We start from the raw sequence: 16,995 nt of genomic DNA, 5'->3' as shown, positions 1-16,995 counted from the left end.
TCAGCAGTGATGGTCTGTGGTTATTCTGTTCCAAGTAGGTCAGCTCTGTGTGGTTCATCTGCGTCTTGAGCAGTGGGGGAGGACCGAACGACCTAAATTGGGACAAAATGAGTTCTTACGGATGAAAATGCTTTTCTCAGTGGCCACACCCGTTGCAATTCAGCTGCATCTTGTGATGGTTTATTTCATTTCTGCAGGAGCTTTTCTCAGCCACAGGCGGGTCCTGTGGGGGGCAGCACAGGGCAGTCCTGGTACTGCAGGAGAGGGGAGTGGGCGGGGTGAAGCTTGAGTGAGGGCTTGCCCAGCGCAGGCCCTGGGCGGCCCAGGTGGGCACACCTCGCATCCAAACCCAAACCTGCGTACCTGCTGCCCTGGAATGAGCTGCACAGGTGTGCCCTCTGAGCCAGTGTCTCCTCGTGGGTACACGGGTGTGAGAAGACCTGCCTTGAGAGTAAATGAGGTGATGATCGTGCAGTGGCTGGCTTGTCACAGATGTGTCGTGCACCGTTGCTTTAGTACCCATCACTTTATATATAAAGTTTACCGAGAGCCCCAAGTCATGGTGCGTCAGTGCTGTTCTGAGATGGTGTGCCGGATTTAAAATAAATTGAGGTAGTTATTTAGACATATGTTAGACTTTATGGATCTTTATAGATCTTTATCTGCATGTGTGAAAATAATAAAAGCTCGGTGTTTAAGAAGCACAGAACATTGCAGCAGGCGATTCTCAGCTGAGTGCTTTGCGGAGATTAGAAGGAAGCCTGGCGCCACCTGCTGGCCGCCATCAGAGTCCTGTGCGCTCCCTGTCCCTGGGTGGCCCAGGTGAGCCTCCCTCCACGCAAACCCTTCCTCCCTGAGTCCTGTCACTGCACACACCCCGGGTCCCTGTCATCACAAATGTCGTCCTGCACTGGCAGTCATTTTGCTTCCGGAATTCAGGGTTTTCCAGCAGTCATTAGGGTTCCTTAAGTTCCCAGATTGATTATGGCTTCCAGATCCAGGCCACTGGGTCTGTCCTCCCAGTCCCCTTCCCGTCCTGGCCAGCGCTTCAGACCAGCGCCTGGCCGGGTCGTGCCGACTGCTCCAGGGCCTGGCCGGCCTGCGTTACTGTTGGGGTGTCCCGGGAGAATGGTTGGGCTTGGTGGTTCTCATTTGCCTTTGCAGGTGGATTGAAGAATTCATCAAGGAATTTATCCATTTCTTTCTCAAAACGTGAACGTCTTCTTCCCCTGCTCACAGTGTCACGCAGGCTGTCTCAGGAGACTCGCTCCTTCCACAGCTGTTTGGTCGTCTTATGTTTTCCCGGAACCTTACGGCATCCGTGTCTTCATTTTGCTCATTTCATTTTGTTTTGTTTAGACGTTTTCATTATGAAAAATACATAGAATAGAATGATCCGCACCCATGTGCCTCTCATGTAGATTCAGTAGCCCTGACATTCTGACACATTTGCTTCATCTATAGTGACGTAGTTTTATGAAATATTGCATCACCTCAAAAAAAAAAAAATGTTCCTACATAGCCATAAAATTATTGTTGCACCCAACAGACCTGTCATTCCCCAAAAGAGCATCTAAAACCCAGTCTGCATTCTTATTGTCTCAGCAATGTTATTTTTAAAAAATCAGGATCCAGAACACACTGTATGTTTTTTATTATTCTTTTTGTCTCTTTAACCTCTTTGAATGTGGAACAGCCCCCCTTCCCCCACCTTCGTTCCAGAACATTGACTTTCTGGAGAGGTGAGGTTGCTTGTCCTGTACAGCGTTCCCTCTGTGTTTGTCTGATTGCTTCCTTGTGGTGTCATTTAACTTATGGCACACACCCCCACCCCCCTGTATTTCTGTTAGATCTAAAGGCCTGATCAGATTTGGGTTGAAGAGATTGCTTCTCCCTCACCCCTACGTAGGTGATGCTGTGCCCTTTACCTTATGTCCTGTCAGGATGCACTTAATGTCTCTGCATCCCATGATATGATGCTAAGGCTGGTTACTGGGCCAGGCAGACCCGCCCATTTTAAACCCTGGTTATTTGCATTTACCCTCAGATGTAGTCAGCACCTCCGTGCAGCTGAACTTTGCACAGAGGCCTGGCAGAACAGCAAGCTGCTTGTGCAGTGCTGTGGGCTCTGCGCTGCTTGGTGAGTTTCAGGGAGAGTGACTGGTGCAGACGCCAGTGGCCCCAGCCGGTGCCCCCAGCTTTGCGCAGGTGATCTTATTGGGGCGAGAACCCCCTCAAGGCGCGGCGCTCCGCCCACGTCCTTACCTGCAGGGCTCAGTAATGGCCGCTAACTCAGACAGCAGATTGTGCTAATGCACTGACTTTTTTTTTTTCCAATTCATAGTAATTTTAATTTCTTATGGGTGCGTTATTTTTTTAAAAGCTGTTGCTTGGCAAGCTGGTTAACCTGCCCTCTGATTAAGAATCGATTGTAGTATTATTAGTGAATGATAGTCTGTTTTTATGTTCTTTCTGTTTGTGTGAATTTGGGGTTTAGTAAACCTTACTTAAGAATACCACTAGAAACGTTAAAACAACCATCGTAGGCCTCTCAAAAAAGTAAAGAAAGAAAGAGCTTTGAGGAGATAAAATTGTGCAGAATGTCATTGGTCTCCTCAAGCTATGGACAGAAATAATGCATTTGTAATTTACTTACTGTGCTGGTGGGTTTTGTACAATATAGAAAATATTTGATACTTTCAAATAACATATGACAACTTAAAGTTATTGGGGTGTTTTCTTCTAAAATTGTTAATCTAAAGCTGCCTAGCTTATACCTATTTTTAGAATTGTTTGTTTTAGAACTTAATGGTATTTCTTGTTGGTCCTATGAGATATCATAAATAATGAACTGTAGACATGAATCAGACTGTTTAAGTCAGCATCGTTTTTGCAGATCAAAAAAAAAATTTCCTCAGAAAATTATATGTTGTCTATTTTATGTAGTTGCACTACATAAAATCAAGCAGTTCTCTGATAGTTAGTGACAGTTTAATTCTGACATAAACTATTTCATTGAGTACTTTCAAGAAATTATAAGATCGTGTTTCAGGAAAGGGAACATTTTCCTAATTTTATTTTTGCCTCCTGATCCATTTTAGAGAGTGTGTGGGAGGGTCCTTTAGTAACTGGTCAGGTTTCCTCCCTGGGTCCTGCCACAATTCAAAATCTGTTCCCCCAGCACCCATCCTTTTGTTTTTACTAGGAAAAAATGTTTTATTTCTCAGGTATTTGGTGGTTTTTTCTATTTTTATAAACATTCACATATGAGTCAGTAATCAGGAGGCAAGTATTTAGGACCTTTTGACACGTCTAGGGCTGTGCACGAGGCCAGAAATACTTTTCCTACTCCTCCTGCTTTCCTGAAGTTGCAACCTATTTGCAGCTTGTGACTCCCAGGCCTGGCTGTTGTGGGGAGATGAGGGGAGACTGGTAGTGTCGGGTGGTCCTGGAAATGGGGGGCCAGGGTGCTTTGGCTGTGGGAGCCCAGGCCTCTGCCTGGCCCACGTGGGCGGGGTCTGCTCACGTCTGGGTGTCCCTTCGCGCTCTCCTGATCCCAGAGCCAGGCCTGGGAGGAGTGTTCTAGGTGCGTTTTCTAGAAGCTGCCCTGGGTCATCCTTGGGAAGCTTGTGGTGGGGAAGCATAGATAAGTAAGGTGCCACTGATGACCAGTCCATCTTAATAACCCATTTAACTGTCTTATATCAGGAACAAAGGAAGCTAATATTAACTCAGCTAGTGTTTCAGATGCTAATTCATCTAGTCTGCAGCGAGAAAGTGCTGAGCCAGAGCCAGCAGTAAAGCAGAAAGGTGAGAAGGGGGCCCCTTGTCAACCACTCCTGTCCCGTGAGGGAGACCCGGCACCCCAGATGTGGTGCTGCTTGTGTGGATGCCTCTCATCCCAAGGCCATGGCTGCAACCACAGGTTCCCTGAGTCTTTGACACCCCCAGAGAGTCCAGTCCCTCGTTCTCCACACCATCAGGACCGAACGTGGCAGATGGCTCACTTTTGCCTTTTTACAGAAACTAGAAAGCGTCTTCTAGTCACTGCCTGATGGCAGCAGACTCTCCTGTGTCCCCAATGTTCCTTCTGAGATACTGTGGGAAAGCCCGCGGTGTCGGGACGACAGGAACAAGCCTCAGTTGCTGCTGGGGGTCCCAGAGGCCGAGCTGCGTCCCCCAGGTTTCAGGTCCAAAGAGGACTTTTAAGCAGCTCAGAGGGCTGTCACGACTGTGACTTTTGTGTCTGTGATGTTCTCTGAGTGTCTTAAGTCCTACCTCAGTGGGGTTCTGCTTTTGACATAATTTTTCTCAGCAGTAAAAAAAAAAAAAAGTCATGGTAAAGTCCACGTTCAGCATTTGCTTTTTAAGGCCCTGGAGCCCCTTCGAGCATGGAGGGTTGCACATGCCCCCTGCCATGTGAGTTGTGCGTGCCCCAGTGCCGGGCCTGGTGCAGGGTGTTGGGACCGGGGCAGCAGGGGCACGGCCAGGTGAGGGCCGACATTTGTCAGTTTGTTCCAGTAGAAAATGTTGGTTGAAGGCATGCTGTGTGCTAGGCCCTAAGGCAGTGAGTGCATGAGTGGGCAGAAGCCAGTAGGTGACCTAAGGGGTGCTGGGGGTGGTCTGGGGGGAGGGACTCTGCACTCTCTGGGGGAGGGTCAGGGAGAGCCTTTGGCGGGGGCAGGGGTGAGAGCTGGGGCCAGTGGCCTCGTCAGGGAGCTTCGCAGCAGGAAGCCGATGGCATTTTTACGATGAGTGGCTGAGCCCTACTCAGATGGCCTCCACGTGGGCAGCACAGCGCGTGGTCCAGAGGCGACAGCGGCCTGGGCTGTGGAGTGGCGGGGAGCGGGGGGCGGCAGAGTCTCGAGGCGCGCAGACGCCTGAGGGCAGGCTCCCGAGCTCAGAGCGGGGCGGGGGGGCAGCTGGCTGTGAGGGTGTGCTCACCTGGGACGAGGGACGAGGGGGACAGAGCGCCTGCACGTCCGGGCCGCCTTGGCCCCGGGATCTGGGGAGGAGGTGGAGCCGCAGAGGACCTGGGCATCCCCAAGGACGGGGCGCTCAGGGGCTGGCCCGATCTGTGGGCGGGGCTGCCATGTGCCCTCACCACCTGGACGTCAGCTCGTGACTCAGCCACGTTTCCGGGACCCACGGCCTGTCCCCAGCGACGCCGAGGGCATGGGCTTTGGATAGAGCCTGGGGATGTGGCGTCGGGGCCCCGGGGGCCCAGCGGCTCTCACGCTGGTCTCTTTCCCGCGCACCAGGCGACAGGGCAGCGAGGAGGGCGGCTGCGGCCGCTGCGCGTCCTCCTGGGCAGCCCCCGTCACCCCGTCTTCCAGAGGCTCCGTCTGGAGCCACGCTTCCCAAGCCTGTCCTCGCCTTGTCCCTCTGTGGGGCGGGACCTCCGGGAGGCACTGTGTCCCACGCAGATGGGGTCCTGGAGGGCTCCCAGGTCCCCCCGATGCCCTAAGCCAGGGGCCCCCCACCCCTAGAGCTGCCCTCTTTGGGGCAGCGTTTCTGTGGCTCTGACCATGGCGTCCACAGGCCACCCAAAGCGCTCGAGGTCCCCCCCGCCGGTGCACAGTTCCGGGGTCTGAGGGGCGCTTGTCTGTCGCGTCTGTGTGTCCTGAGGGTAAGCTGGGCCCATCCCCGGGGGGCGTCTGTCCAGGCCCTCACCTGAATCCAGGGAGTTTTGGGTCTTCTGCACACGTGTTCATGCATTTTAGGGGTGTGACACAGAGGCCTTCCCGGGTCCGCCCACCCCTGCAGCGCTTCCCTTGTTGACAGGCCGCGTCGGTCACGTTTGTCCCCATAAAGCGGCACTTGAAGAGAAAGGGTCCTGGGTGAAGAGTGCCAAGGCAGGCCCGTGTGGGGCAGAGACACTTTCTTCTTATTTAGGAGCCGATGGAGAAACACTCGCTGCTGAGTTATGTAAGACGGGCTCTTGTTTGCTTCCATCCAGAGCCTGGAAAATGCCCCAAGGTGTGTTCGCCAGTTCAGCCCTGGCTCGTCACACACATGGAGTCGGTCGGTCCATCCGTGGCTTCGAGGCTCTGTCACCTTCTCCCTCTTCGGTTTCTTTCATTCATCTCTTTGATGGATACACTTTCTTCTCATCGCTGCTTCCTGTTTCCATGTAATAACACGTTCTGATTCATAGTTTTGTTTGTTCTTTGTCTTTCTCTCTTTGAAAATAAAGCAGTGGCAGTAGGAAACTAGAAAAAAGGCTATGAGGAAATGACCATTTTTTTCCCCAGTAGACCTCCAAAATTATTAATTATGTATTTCTCTCTAATCCTGTTCTGCTCATTTAATATACTGAGGTTTCCTAACACAGAAGTTGATTTTCTGATGTACCTTTTTTTGTTTTTTAGGTGATTCTCCTAGTGATGCAGGTAAGGAATAGCCTTAAGTAAATCTGTTTGGTGTAAATTGTGTACGTGTGTATAGTTATTAACATGTACTCTCAGATTTATGTTTTACAAATTGTATTAGTGGAAGTAACTTAAGGAAACATAACTACACCAAGTTAAGATTTAATTTTCATATTTTATGAAAATATGTTTCAAAAGAATACATTTCAGAATTTCTTCCTGAGTGTAAACTGTATTTCCAATAATCAAGTTCTGATTTTACTATTTTCTAACGTATAAAGTCCTATTACTTTAAATAGTAAGAGTAAATTTAATTGTCTTAATATTATAGCTTGGGCTTATTATTTACTGTTTAAATATTTATCAAAATGAACAAAACTTTATTCAGATTATAAAAACAATATGGTACAGAGCCAAAGTGAAAAACCTTAAAAATGCAGAAAACTATGGAGAAGAAAATGAAAAGCACCGGCAGTGCCCCTGCTCGTAACTTGAATGGGTGTCCTTCTAGAGCCCGCCTGTGTGTGTAATGGTCAGATATGCTACCCTACTCTACTAATGATACATACATTAACATGACGGCTGGTTTATACGAGGGTCTCACAAACCGCAGTTCCCTGAAGTTTCCTAGTGTCTGTCACTGTTGTAAATGCTGATGGGTGAGCGTCTTGACATGAGGTTACACGTGTCCGCTTCTTTCCTTAGCTTGTATTTCCTTTAAGTTAAATTGCTGACTTGATTGACCTACCTTTTGAATCCTGTTTCTGGAGAAGTTAAACCAGTTTGTATTCCCAGGGCTTGAGTGTGCCCGTTTCCCCAAATCTCCCCCCAAATTTAGATATCAAGTGTCTGTTTGAACTTCATCAAAATGATAGATGAAAAAAAGCTCATTTATATTTGCAGTTGTTTGATTGCTGTCTCTTCACATATTTACTAGTTGTTTCTTTCTTTCTTTGTGAACTGCTGGCTGGCTTGCTGTCTGTGCAGAAGGAGACGTTGGCCCTTCTGGCCACGAGAAGTGTGAGGTGCTGGAGAATTCCGAGCTGCCAGGCGAGCTCCCAGCCCCCGTCAGGTTCGTGTGCTCTGGCTCCCACCCGGGCAGCTGCCCTGCTCCTCTCTGTAGCTTCTGCAGCTCACTTAATGCTGAGCTTAACTGTGAGGAAGAGTATGTGTACAAAGAAAGCAAAAACTGTTTAGTTGTCTGGTACCTGAGGTGTAACTAACTCACGTAGAATGTTTTAGAGATTTAGGGAAATTGGTACTTAAGGCTAAATTATGTCATGGTTTGATTCCTGATAGTTAGGTTACTACTTTTTGTACCTTAAAATTAATGAGAATGTAAGATTAAAAGATGGATACTTTTAGACTTGTCAGGTTGATGGAACGTTCTTAATATTCTGCAGGCTATGTCCTAACTGGCATATTGATGGTGGCCTGGAAATTAGCATTAACATTAATGTGGGTTTTCATCTGTCCACTTTGAAACGTGCAAGTGTTTTGTATCCCTTTTTAGGAGGATACCTCGGCCCGGGAGCGCACGGCCCGCACCTCCCCGGGTCAGGCGGCCAGAGAGTGCGGAGGTGCCGATGACGGACAGGTGAGGCCCTGGAATCTGCGTTGGCTCCGAGGGGCAGGGCTTCCTTGGCGCTGGTGGGACAGGGATGGGCGAGGATGGTGTGTGTGCTGAGAGACGGGGGTGGAGCGGGCAGCAGACGGAGCAGGGAGCACTTGCTGTTGAGTAAAAGAGAACCCGGGGTGGAGCGTGACCTCAAACCTCGTGCGTGCCACACACTTCAGATAGAAGTGAGGGAAAACACAGGTGTTCGTGCTCGTACAGTTATGTCTTTACAGTTACGGGGAAAGTGGATTGCCCCCATCTCTACATAGAGGATTTTCTAAGCATAAAAACAATTAGGGGGAAAATAGGATAAAAAAATTTAAAGGCTTAATTGCACAAAAATTAAAAAACAAAAGGTGGTGAGAAAGTCATCAGCAGTATAAAGACAAGCCTCAGGCAGGGCTTTTATAAATTTTACAAATCTACCTGTGGATCCAGTACAGAAAATCAAAACAAAAAACTAGGAAGATGAAAACAGACTGGTCGGAGTGGGCTTCAGATGGAACTGGAGGCGGCGTAGATGTGTTTTACGTATGGTTGCCAGGGGAAACGGAGGGATGCGCAATGTCAAGGGAAGTTAGGGGTCTCTGTTTTTAAGATGAGCCGGCCAGCACATTTTTCTGGTGACGGGGATGGTCCAGTGGAGAGGGGGAGACTGGAGATGCCGGCGTTGCGGGGTGGGGAGAGGGGACTGTGGGAACAGAGCCCCTGGGTGGTCCAGGACATGTGGAGGGAATGGCCTTAGCGAAGGCCGGGGGGCTGGCGGGCGGGTGACATCCCAGGAGGTGAGACCCCGGCTCTTCATCTTTCTCCTGAGCCAATAGTGAGTCTGGGCGAGGAGGGGCAGGGCTCAGAGGAGAGAGGAGGTGGTGGATAGTGTCCTCCACGAGAGGGGCTGGTGAACGGGCGAGGGCAGAGGTCCTCACCCGGGGGCCGCCCCAGCCCGGGGCCCCGTCTGGGGGCCTTTTGTAGCACCATGATTGGGGAGGAGGTGCAGAGGAGGCCCTTGGCCTCTAGTTGGGGCTTGGAGCCAAAGATGCTGCTGCACATCCTGTGGGGGACAGGCAGCCCCACCCCAGAGGTCTGTGGCGTGCCTCCTGGGGCACGTGGGGTGGAGTGATGGCTCAGCATCACGTGGACTTTGTTCTCCAGCCGGAGCTGGGAAGATGGGTGGGGGAGGCCACAGAGTGGGTGCTTGGATCCACGGTTAAGCATTTGCTGTCAGTGGCAGTGACAAGGCATCACCCTGGGAGTGTGGCCAAGAGACGGATGCGGGAGAATCCGGGGACCCTAGAGCCCAGGGACTGGGAAGGATCATTTCTCAGCCCTTGAAATCCTCAAGAGTGAAGCCAGGAGCCTGGAGTGCAGGGGTGAGGCCCGGGATTGGCAGATGGTGGCACTCATAATGGGGTTCAGGGCGAGACTCTGATTCTCGGGGAGTCTCTGACAATTGAGATTCAGAGTTGGGGGATTTTAGGGAGAAAGATCTGGAAGCCTCCATAAGCCCAAGGAAAACCTCGACCTTCCTTGGGACCTGGCGGTTGGAGGCCAGAAGGAGGAAGGCCTCGCAGGGCAGGCATGTGGCGGCAGCATTCGGGGACGAGGGTGAGGATGGAGAGGGTTTGCTGAGGGGAAGGATGTGGGGGAGGGTTTCGGGAGCTGGAAGCGGTGGGATGTAGGCTGGACGGGGTGTACAGAGGGCGTGGAAGACCAAGGACGAGACAAGGTCGGTCCTGGTGGGGCAGGACGGGCAGCTGGGAGTGTCTGAGGGCCCTGGGGTTGGAGCCGAAGGTGTTAGTGGGAAGCGAGTGTTGTGTTGAGAGCTCACACCCAAGTGCAGGGACTGCTTCTGGACCTCCCATCCCGCTAAAGGGTGTGTGGACACGCGTGTGTACGTGTGCTGGAGAGATAGTGGCAGGGGCTGAAGGGTATTTGTTGAAGCGCGACTGTGTCAGGTCGGTAGGGAAGAAATGAGGGCAGGAGGGGCTGGTGGGGAGCCATGGAGTGTTTGGGTCTGGGGGCTGTGGTCCAAGTGCAGGCGCAGCAGAAGTCAGTGCCTGAGCAGCAGGCACTGGTGGTGGTCTGCTGCGGGGTGACAGTAGGCGGGGCAGTTCCGGCAGTGGCCACTGGAGGCAGGAGAGAGCCCTTGGATGGAGGCGGTTACCAGGGAGACCAGGTCGGGAGCCCGTGGACATCGGGCTGGTCCAGAATGATGGCAGGCCCTCGGGGAGAGGCGCTGTGTAAGTGAGGGTGCTGGGCAGGGCCGTAGGTCAGGGACAGTGCCCAGCAGCCAAATGAGGGGCCTCGAGGAGGCTGCTGTGTTCCTGCGAGAGACCAAGGAGCCGGGGTCTGAGGTGGCGCTGGCCAGCAGGGCCACCAGTGAGTGCCACCCCTGCCCTGAGGTTTGCGACTTGGGAGACCGGGCCTCTCCTGGAGAGGGGCTGCAGGCCCAGGGCTGGTCCCGCAGCGAGCCCCGGCTGGGAGGAGGGCACGGTGCGGGGCGGGGCTGCACGGTGGGGCGGGGCCTGGCGGCTTTCCCCAGACTGCATGTTTGCAGACTGCGTCTCAGCTCCGGCCTCCTCTCAGGGAACCTCAGACACAGTTCCAGACGCTGGGATTGATGAGGACGTGTGACCTGGAGAATGTTTCTAATTTAATCTGATTTCTTTTCATTTAGGACAGGAAGCGGTAAAACCGTCTCAAATGTGATCGTAGAGTCACAGAATTCTGACAATGAGGACGCCGACCAGTTTGTGGTGGAGGCCGCCCCCCAGCTCTCTGAGATGTCAGAGCTTGAAATGGTTGGTCAGCCACAGCGTATGTTTAATAATCACACTCAAACAGCACTGGAATTAATTCTCCAACTTAGAGATTTGTGTAGACGGAATTTTCCTCCAGCGTTTCAGTTAGTTCTCTGCCATCTTCAGTTTTGTCACCTCTGCTGAGATGCGTGCAAGCATGAGTTTGAGATTCCAGCAAATCTGAATTTCCTTTTCTTCTCCTTCCTTTCCTGCTCAGGTACAAGTGGTGGAATTAGAAGATGAGAAGCACGGTGAGTCGTGGGGTTGTGTGTGCACACGTGTGTCTGCTCCGTGTGTTGTGAAAGGATCTGGTGAAATGAGCTTTGTCTGCCAGGGTTTGGTCAGGGGTCTGAGTAGCAGTAGATGGGATGCCGTGGGCACGGATACCTCCTCCGTGTGTGGGTTATTCTGGGAGGTGATGGAAGCTGCTGGGGGGCGGGGGGTGGCCAGGACCCCAGAGGGCAGCCGTAGGCAGTTGTGGGGATGACATCACTTCTTTTCTGCACAGTTAGACTGTGGAATTGGATGACCCTTGAAGTCCTTCCCAGGTCGACAGTTCTGTCATATTGTTTTCTTCCCAAGCACAATGTCTTCTTTGATTTCAAACATTTATAGAAGCAGAGAGAATAGTCTCGTGAGCCCCTGACTGTCGTGCAGCTTTTGCGGTGAGCGGTCATCTGGTCTGATCTTAGTCTCCACCGACTGCTTTCAAGTCCTGGAGAGCATCATTTTTGCCATAAACATGCTCTTTTTTAAAAAGCATAACCATAACTCCATTATTATATATAAAAAAAGCAGTCCTTCCTTAATATCATCAAATGCCTGTTTTTTTCCCCAGTTGTTTTGTGTGTTTTTTTTCTAGTTTGTATGAGTCAGAATCCAAATAAGGTCCCTGTGTTTGCGGCTTGTGGATCTAACTCTGAATCCGCTCTCAGCCTGTAGGTCCCCTACCACCCCATCCCCCTTGTAGTTTATTTGTTGAAGAGGCTGGTCGGTTGTTCGGCAGAGTTCCTCACCATTGGGTGTTGCTTGTCACACCCCAGTGTTGTGGGTTTCTTCAATGTTCTTCGGTTCCTGTAAATTGGTTCTAGAGACTTGGTCAGATTCAGGTTTTTCGGGCAAGAACACTTGACAAGTGGTGTTGGTTCTTCATCACACCTGTCCGTCTCTGTGCTTGGAGGTTGATCTCAGTCTGTTGTTTCATGAGGGTTGTGGGGACGGTGACCATTCTCGTCCCGCCCCCTCCCCGCTCCAGCACGTTTTGGTTGGCAATCTCCACACTGTGAGGCTTCCCCTCTGCAGGAATTTGCCGCTCCGAGGCCCAGCTTCGTACTTCCCCTTCATTGATCAGTTTCCTTAATAGTGCATTTGTCTCCTGGCACCTTCAGGGGTGACTAATGAGGGCTTTGGTGGTGGTGGTGGGTTTTTTTTTTTAAATTTTTATTGGAGTAGCTGATTTACAAAAATATGGAACGAATTTGCATGTCATCCTTGCACAAGTGTCATGCTTATCTTCTCTGTATCGTTCCAATTTTAGTATATGTGCTGCCGAAGCAAGCGCTTGATGTCTGTATGCTGGCATGGTTTTTAACACACTTGACGTGTTCCATTTCAGTCCATCTCAGTTTTCTCCTTGATGTTCTGTTGTCCAGTGTTTGACCGTGGGGGCCTTTTGACACGTCCCAGTGGACTTTGTAGCTTCCTTGTTTATAGTAGGACAGATGTTTCAGACTCATTTTGTGTATTTCCTGTCCCGTGTCTCTAAGGAGCCTGGCTGCAACTTGCTTCTGGGTTGGTCATTGTTTCTGGGGGTTTTCTAATTTTTTCTGTAGGAAAGTATATCCTGAGTTTGTACTGGTATTTCCAACTTAGATTTATGATTGCAGGGTTCTTCCTAAGTTCTTTGATTTTTGCAGGTACGTTAGTTCCTGTCTCGTGCCCCAGTCCTGGCTCCCAGCAGCAGTAGCTGTTGGTGTCTTTACCCTACATTGTGCACTCACAGCAATTTAGAGCAACGCCACTGGTGGTTAACAACAACGTGATTACTGGAAACACCTTAGGGTCGTTTTTGGCAGATCTGCTTGCCTTTTTGTTCTTAGTGCATATCCCATTAGGGATGTACAGCCAATTCTTCTCTGTTCGGTTATGCTTGCCAACATGATACTGTTATGTTTATTTTTTATTTATTTATAAAAAATTAAGAAACAAAAGCAAAAAACCAAAATGAAAAAGTCACCATCACTTCTGTCCTCAAGGAGCAATTAGAAGGGACTCTTTTCATGATATTTGCTTCATGGTCCCTCAGAACTGGAAAAAGGGAGGCATTTGCTCCTGTGGGTTTTCTCTGATGTACCTCCAGAGTCTTAGGGCTCTGGTTGCAAGGCATGATGGGAGAAGGTGGACGTGAATGATAAGTGTGTTTGGCCTGCATAGCTGTAACGGGGGGTGGGGCGGGAACAGGGTCAAGGGGAAGGAGGTGGGTCTGATTTCGGGGTTTCAGATGAACCTCTTCTTCCTCGGGTCTCAGTCCTGCAGAGCATGGATTGTGACACTGCTCCAGCTTGTGATTCAGTGGATACACGATTTCAGATATGAGCTAACAGTTCATGATGCTTCAAGATTTCGATACTGTTACATTTATAGTTTCATTTTGCTTTCAAGTTTTAGGCTATGAAATTTTTAATTTTTGTTTTATCTATGTAAAATATTCCCTTATGTAAAATATTCACATAGTTCCAAGGTCAAATGTACCAAACAAGATATATTCAAATGGTTTTTCATATGATATTTATCCCACGAGTAATTCTTTTTAAAAAAAAAAAGTTGATGACTTATCCCAGCATAAAAACAGTGTTCGCACTTAGCCTACAACAGGCTGAGAGAGTTGCTTTGACCTTTTATCATACAGTGATTATCTGAAGCCGTTTCAGTATAGAGAGAGAAAGGGTAAGAACTAAGTCTCCCTCCTCGCCCCCAGCCCCCCACCCCTTTAGAACAGGATAGCTTCTTAGGGCAGAGAATCACTTTAACATAAAACCACTGGTTTTCAACAGGAGGACTTGTCAAAAAAATTTTGGAGACTAAGAAAGATTATGAGAAGTTGCAGCAGTCACCCAAACCTGGAGAGAAGGTAACAAAATGATTTTTGTAAACAGTGGCATTTTAGCAGTCTGTTTCACACATTTACATTTAAAAATTAGAAGCATCTTTCAAATGTTGTGATTATCAGTAATGTCTGTTTATATGTTTACAAGCCTCTTCCCATCTCCCCCACCCTCCAGTTGGGAGGATAGAAGATTTGGGGCTTTTGGGGTGCGACGTTGCTTCCCTGGACCCACATCCAGTCCTGTCCTGGGTGGGGCAGTGGCCTTGCTTGGGAGCTCAGGAGTCAGGGTCCAAGGCCTGTCCTGCTCTGACCCCCTGTTGACCCCTTCCTGCCTGGTGCATCCCTTCTCCCTGCGCAGAGTGGACAGGCTGTCCGCATGGCCCTGGCTGATGACAAAGTAAGAGTCGGGGGAAGTTTTCAGGGCTGGCTTTTAAATACACGTGCTATTTGTATGTGGCCTCCAGCCGTCTGCCTTACAGGTGTGTGATGTGGCTTTGTTGGAACCCACGGCCTCCTACCAGCCACTGCCCTTGGGCACGTGACCTGGGGTGAATACCTGCAGGCCAGGTAGTGTGCCTCAAATGCCACGGTGAGGTTTCCGTTATCGCGCCTTAAAAAAAGAAGAATAAATCTTCATTTTGGGTTTTTTTTTGTTTGTTTGTTTTGGCGGTACGTGGGCCTCTCACTGTTGTGGCCTCTCCCGTCGCGGAGCACAGGCTCCGGACACGCAGGCTCAGCGGCCATGGCTCACGGGCCCAGCCGCTCTGCGGCATGTGGGATCTTCCCGGACCGGGGCACGAACCCGCGTCCCCTGCATCGGCAGGCGGACTCCCAACCACTGCGCCACCAGGGAAGCCCTATTTTGGGTTTTTTTTAACAGAAGTTTCTTGGTTAGTTAGCTTTATCAGCAGCCAGCAGTTCCAGTAAGTTTTACATACACACTCCCACAGACACTTTTCTTTCCTTCCAGTTGAATGAACGGTTATTTGTTTTAGATAATTTTGCTTAAAATGTCCTGGTTTGGCATGCAGATACGTCCTGCACGATTAATAGCGACTGAGGAGACCTGCATGGTAGAGCCCACCGTTAGAGGGAGCCCTTTACAGCAGTAACGGGAGAGTAGCGTAGCCTGAGTTCTGCCGGCAACACCACCGCCAGCTCTTCTGAAAGGAGCAAAACTTTCTGCGGTTTATTGTCTATTGCTGTGGAATTTTAATATGTCATAGCCCTTTTCATAGGCCTGAGGACTTGTCCCGGTGTCCCTGGCAGTGTTTCTGCAACCCTGTCAGAAACCTCCAATGTGGGCCTCGGGCTGTTACCGTAGTAGGTAAGCTTTGAAGCTTCAGTTGGTTTAAATTTTATAGCTGTGTTTTTCTGCAAAGCACACTAGGCCTGTGTTTCAGTTTCCTCTGAAGAGTAAATTTCAGATTAGCAGATCTTCTGACTTCAGAAGATAAAAGGGAAACAGCTCCCTTGTTGGGTGAGCACCGGCTGCTTTAAAGAAGTGCAGCCTGTGAGTGCCCTACAGTCGGGGTGGTGTATTACGGTTGGGCGGGAAAAGCCAGCAAGTTTCTCTGCTTTCTTTTCTTTGGTATGTTATAGACATCAGATTTAAATTTAACTTGTGGGTCTTATAAAAACGTTTTAATTAGATTTTCAAAAATAAGTTAAAATGTGTAGGAAAAGTTGAAGTCCTTTCTGTCCTCGTTCTAATCCTGTTCTCACGAGGGCAAAACCACTAAGATGGATTTGGTGTGCTCCTTACTTTTACGTGTGTCTGCATTGCTTTGTGAGTTTGTAACTTTATCCTGTTGTTGATTTGTTGTGCAAGTTGCTTTCTTCAGACGTCGTGATGTTTCTGAGACCCTGCCTGTTCTGATACCAGTAGATCTAGTTTATTCATTTTAATTGATGAGTGGTATTCCAGTGTTTGTCAGTAATCAATTCCTTTGCTGATGGACATTTAGGATTCTTCAACCTTTTGCTGTTGGTGAACAGTGCTTCCACGGGCTCCTTTGCGTGTGCCCTGGCACACAAGAGCCAGTGTCTCTCTCCAGCAGTAGTCGGGGAATGTCTTCTGTAAAAGGCCAGATAGTAAATATTTAAGGCTTCAGAGCCATACAGTGTCCATTGTAACGTCTCATCTCTGCTGACGAGCTTGCAAACAGCTATAGCATAGATACCAGTAAACAGATGTGTGGCCGCATTCCAATGAGACTGTATTCACAACAGCAGAACCAGGCCTGGGCCTGTGGTTTGCGACCCCCGTACTTTAGAGGCCGTGCCAGACCTGGAATTGCTCTGGCAGAGCGCGGGCAGAGCTGCAGTTTCACCAGGTGCTGTCAAAGGCTGTACCAATTTGTTCTCCGAATGGAATGAAAGTCTCACATTGCCACACATCCGTGCAACCACAGCCAAGATAACGAACGTGCCCACTGCCCTCAGAAGTGGCCCTTGGACATCCCTCCCACCCACTTCTCTCCATGTTCCCCCCTCCCCCCAATCCCCAGCAGCCGCTCATCTGCCTTCTGTCACTTTAGTTTGCATTCCTAGAACTGTATATTAATGGACTCAGTTGATATATACTTTTTATTGGGTCTGGCTCCTTTTATCCATCCTGATTGTTTTTGAGAGATCTCCACGTTGCATCATGTATCAACAGTTCACTTTTTCTTTTACCGCTGAGTAGTAAGTAGTTGGCAGTGTGGGTGTACCGCCGTGCGCTTACCCATGTATCAGCCAAGGAACATCTGGGTTGTTTCCAGTTTGGGACTGTTGCAGACAAAGCTGCTGTGAACAAGTCTTTGTGTGGATTAATACTTTCATCCCATTGGGTAAGTACTTAGGAGTGGGACTGCTGGGTCGTGTGGTAAATGTGTGTTCACCTTTTTAAAACACTGCCAGACTGTCTTCCAGGGTGGCTGCAGCACCTTCCATTCCAGCCAGCACTTGAGTTCCAGTTCCTCCACACCCTCATCAACACTTGGTATGGCCAGTCTTTTTAATTTCCTGTGGTTTTGATTTGCATTTTCTTAGTTGCTAATGATGTTGAACGTCTTTTCTGTGCTTATTTTTCCATTCTAATATCTTCTTTGGTAA

General features: G+C 49.6%; 1 protein-coding gene across 2 annotated transcripts in view; it reads left to right on the top strand.

The window, feature by feature from the left end:
* The window catches only part of IFT54 (intraflagellar transport 54), a 64,803-nt gene that overhangs the window by 15,820 nt on the left and 31,988 nt on the right, over window positions 1-16,995 (top strand). The window contains exons 9-15 of one of the 2 annotated variants that reach the window (XM_007452886.1): window positions 3,709-3,810; window positions 6,372-6,392; window positions 7,359-7,443; window positions 7,885-7,968; window positions 10,667-10,790; window positions 11,008-11,041; window positions 13,844-13,920. In XM_007452886.1, the coding sequence (XP_007452948.1) occupies window positions 3,709-3,810; window positions 6,372-6,392; window positions 7,359-7,443; window positions 7,885-7,968; window positions 10,667-10,790; window positions 11,008-11,041; window positions 13,844-13,920 (527 nt within the window). The remainder of the gene's footprint in view (window positions 1-3,708; window positions 3,811-6,371; window positions 6,393-7,358; window positions 7,444-7,884; window positions 7,969-10,666; window positions 10,791-11,007; window positions 11,042-13,843; window positions 13,921-16,995) is intronic. The other variant, XM_007452887.1, reaches the window with a different exon arrangement.

The sequence above is a fragment of the Lipotes vexillifer genome, unplaced genomic scaffold (genome assembly GCF_000442215.2).
Source record: "Lipotes vexillifer unplaced genomic scaffold, Lipotes_vexillifer_v1.1 scaffold652, whole genome shotgun sequence".
NCBI lineage: Eukaryota > Metazoa > Chordata > Mammalia > Artiodactyla > Lipotidae > Lipotes > Lipotes vexillifer.
This window is presented reverse-complemented; position numbering and strand designations above follow the sequence as displayed.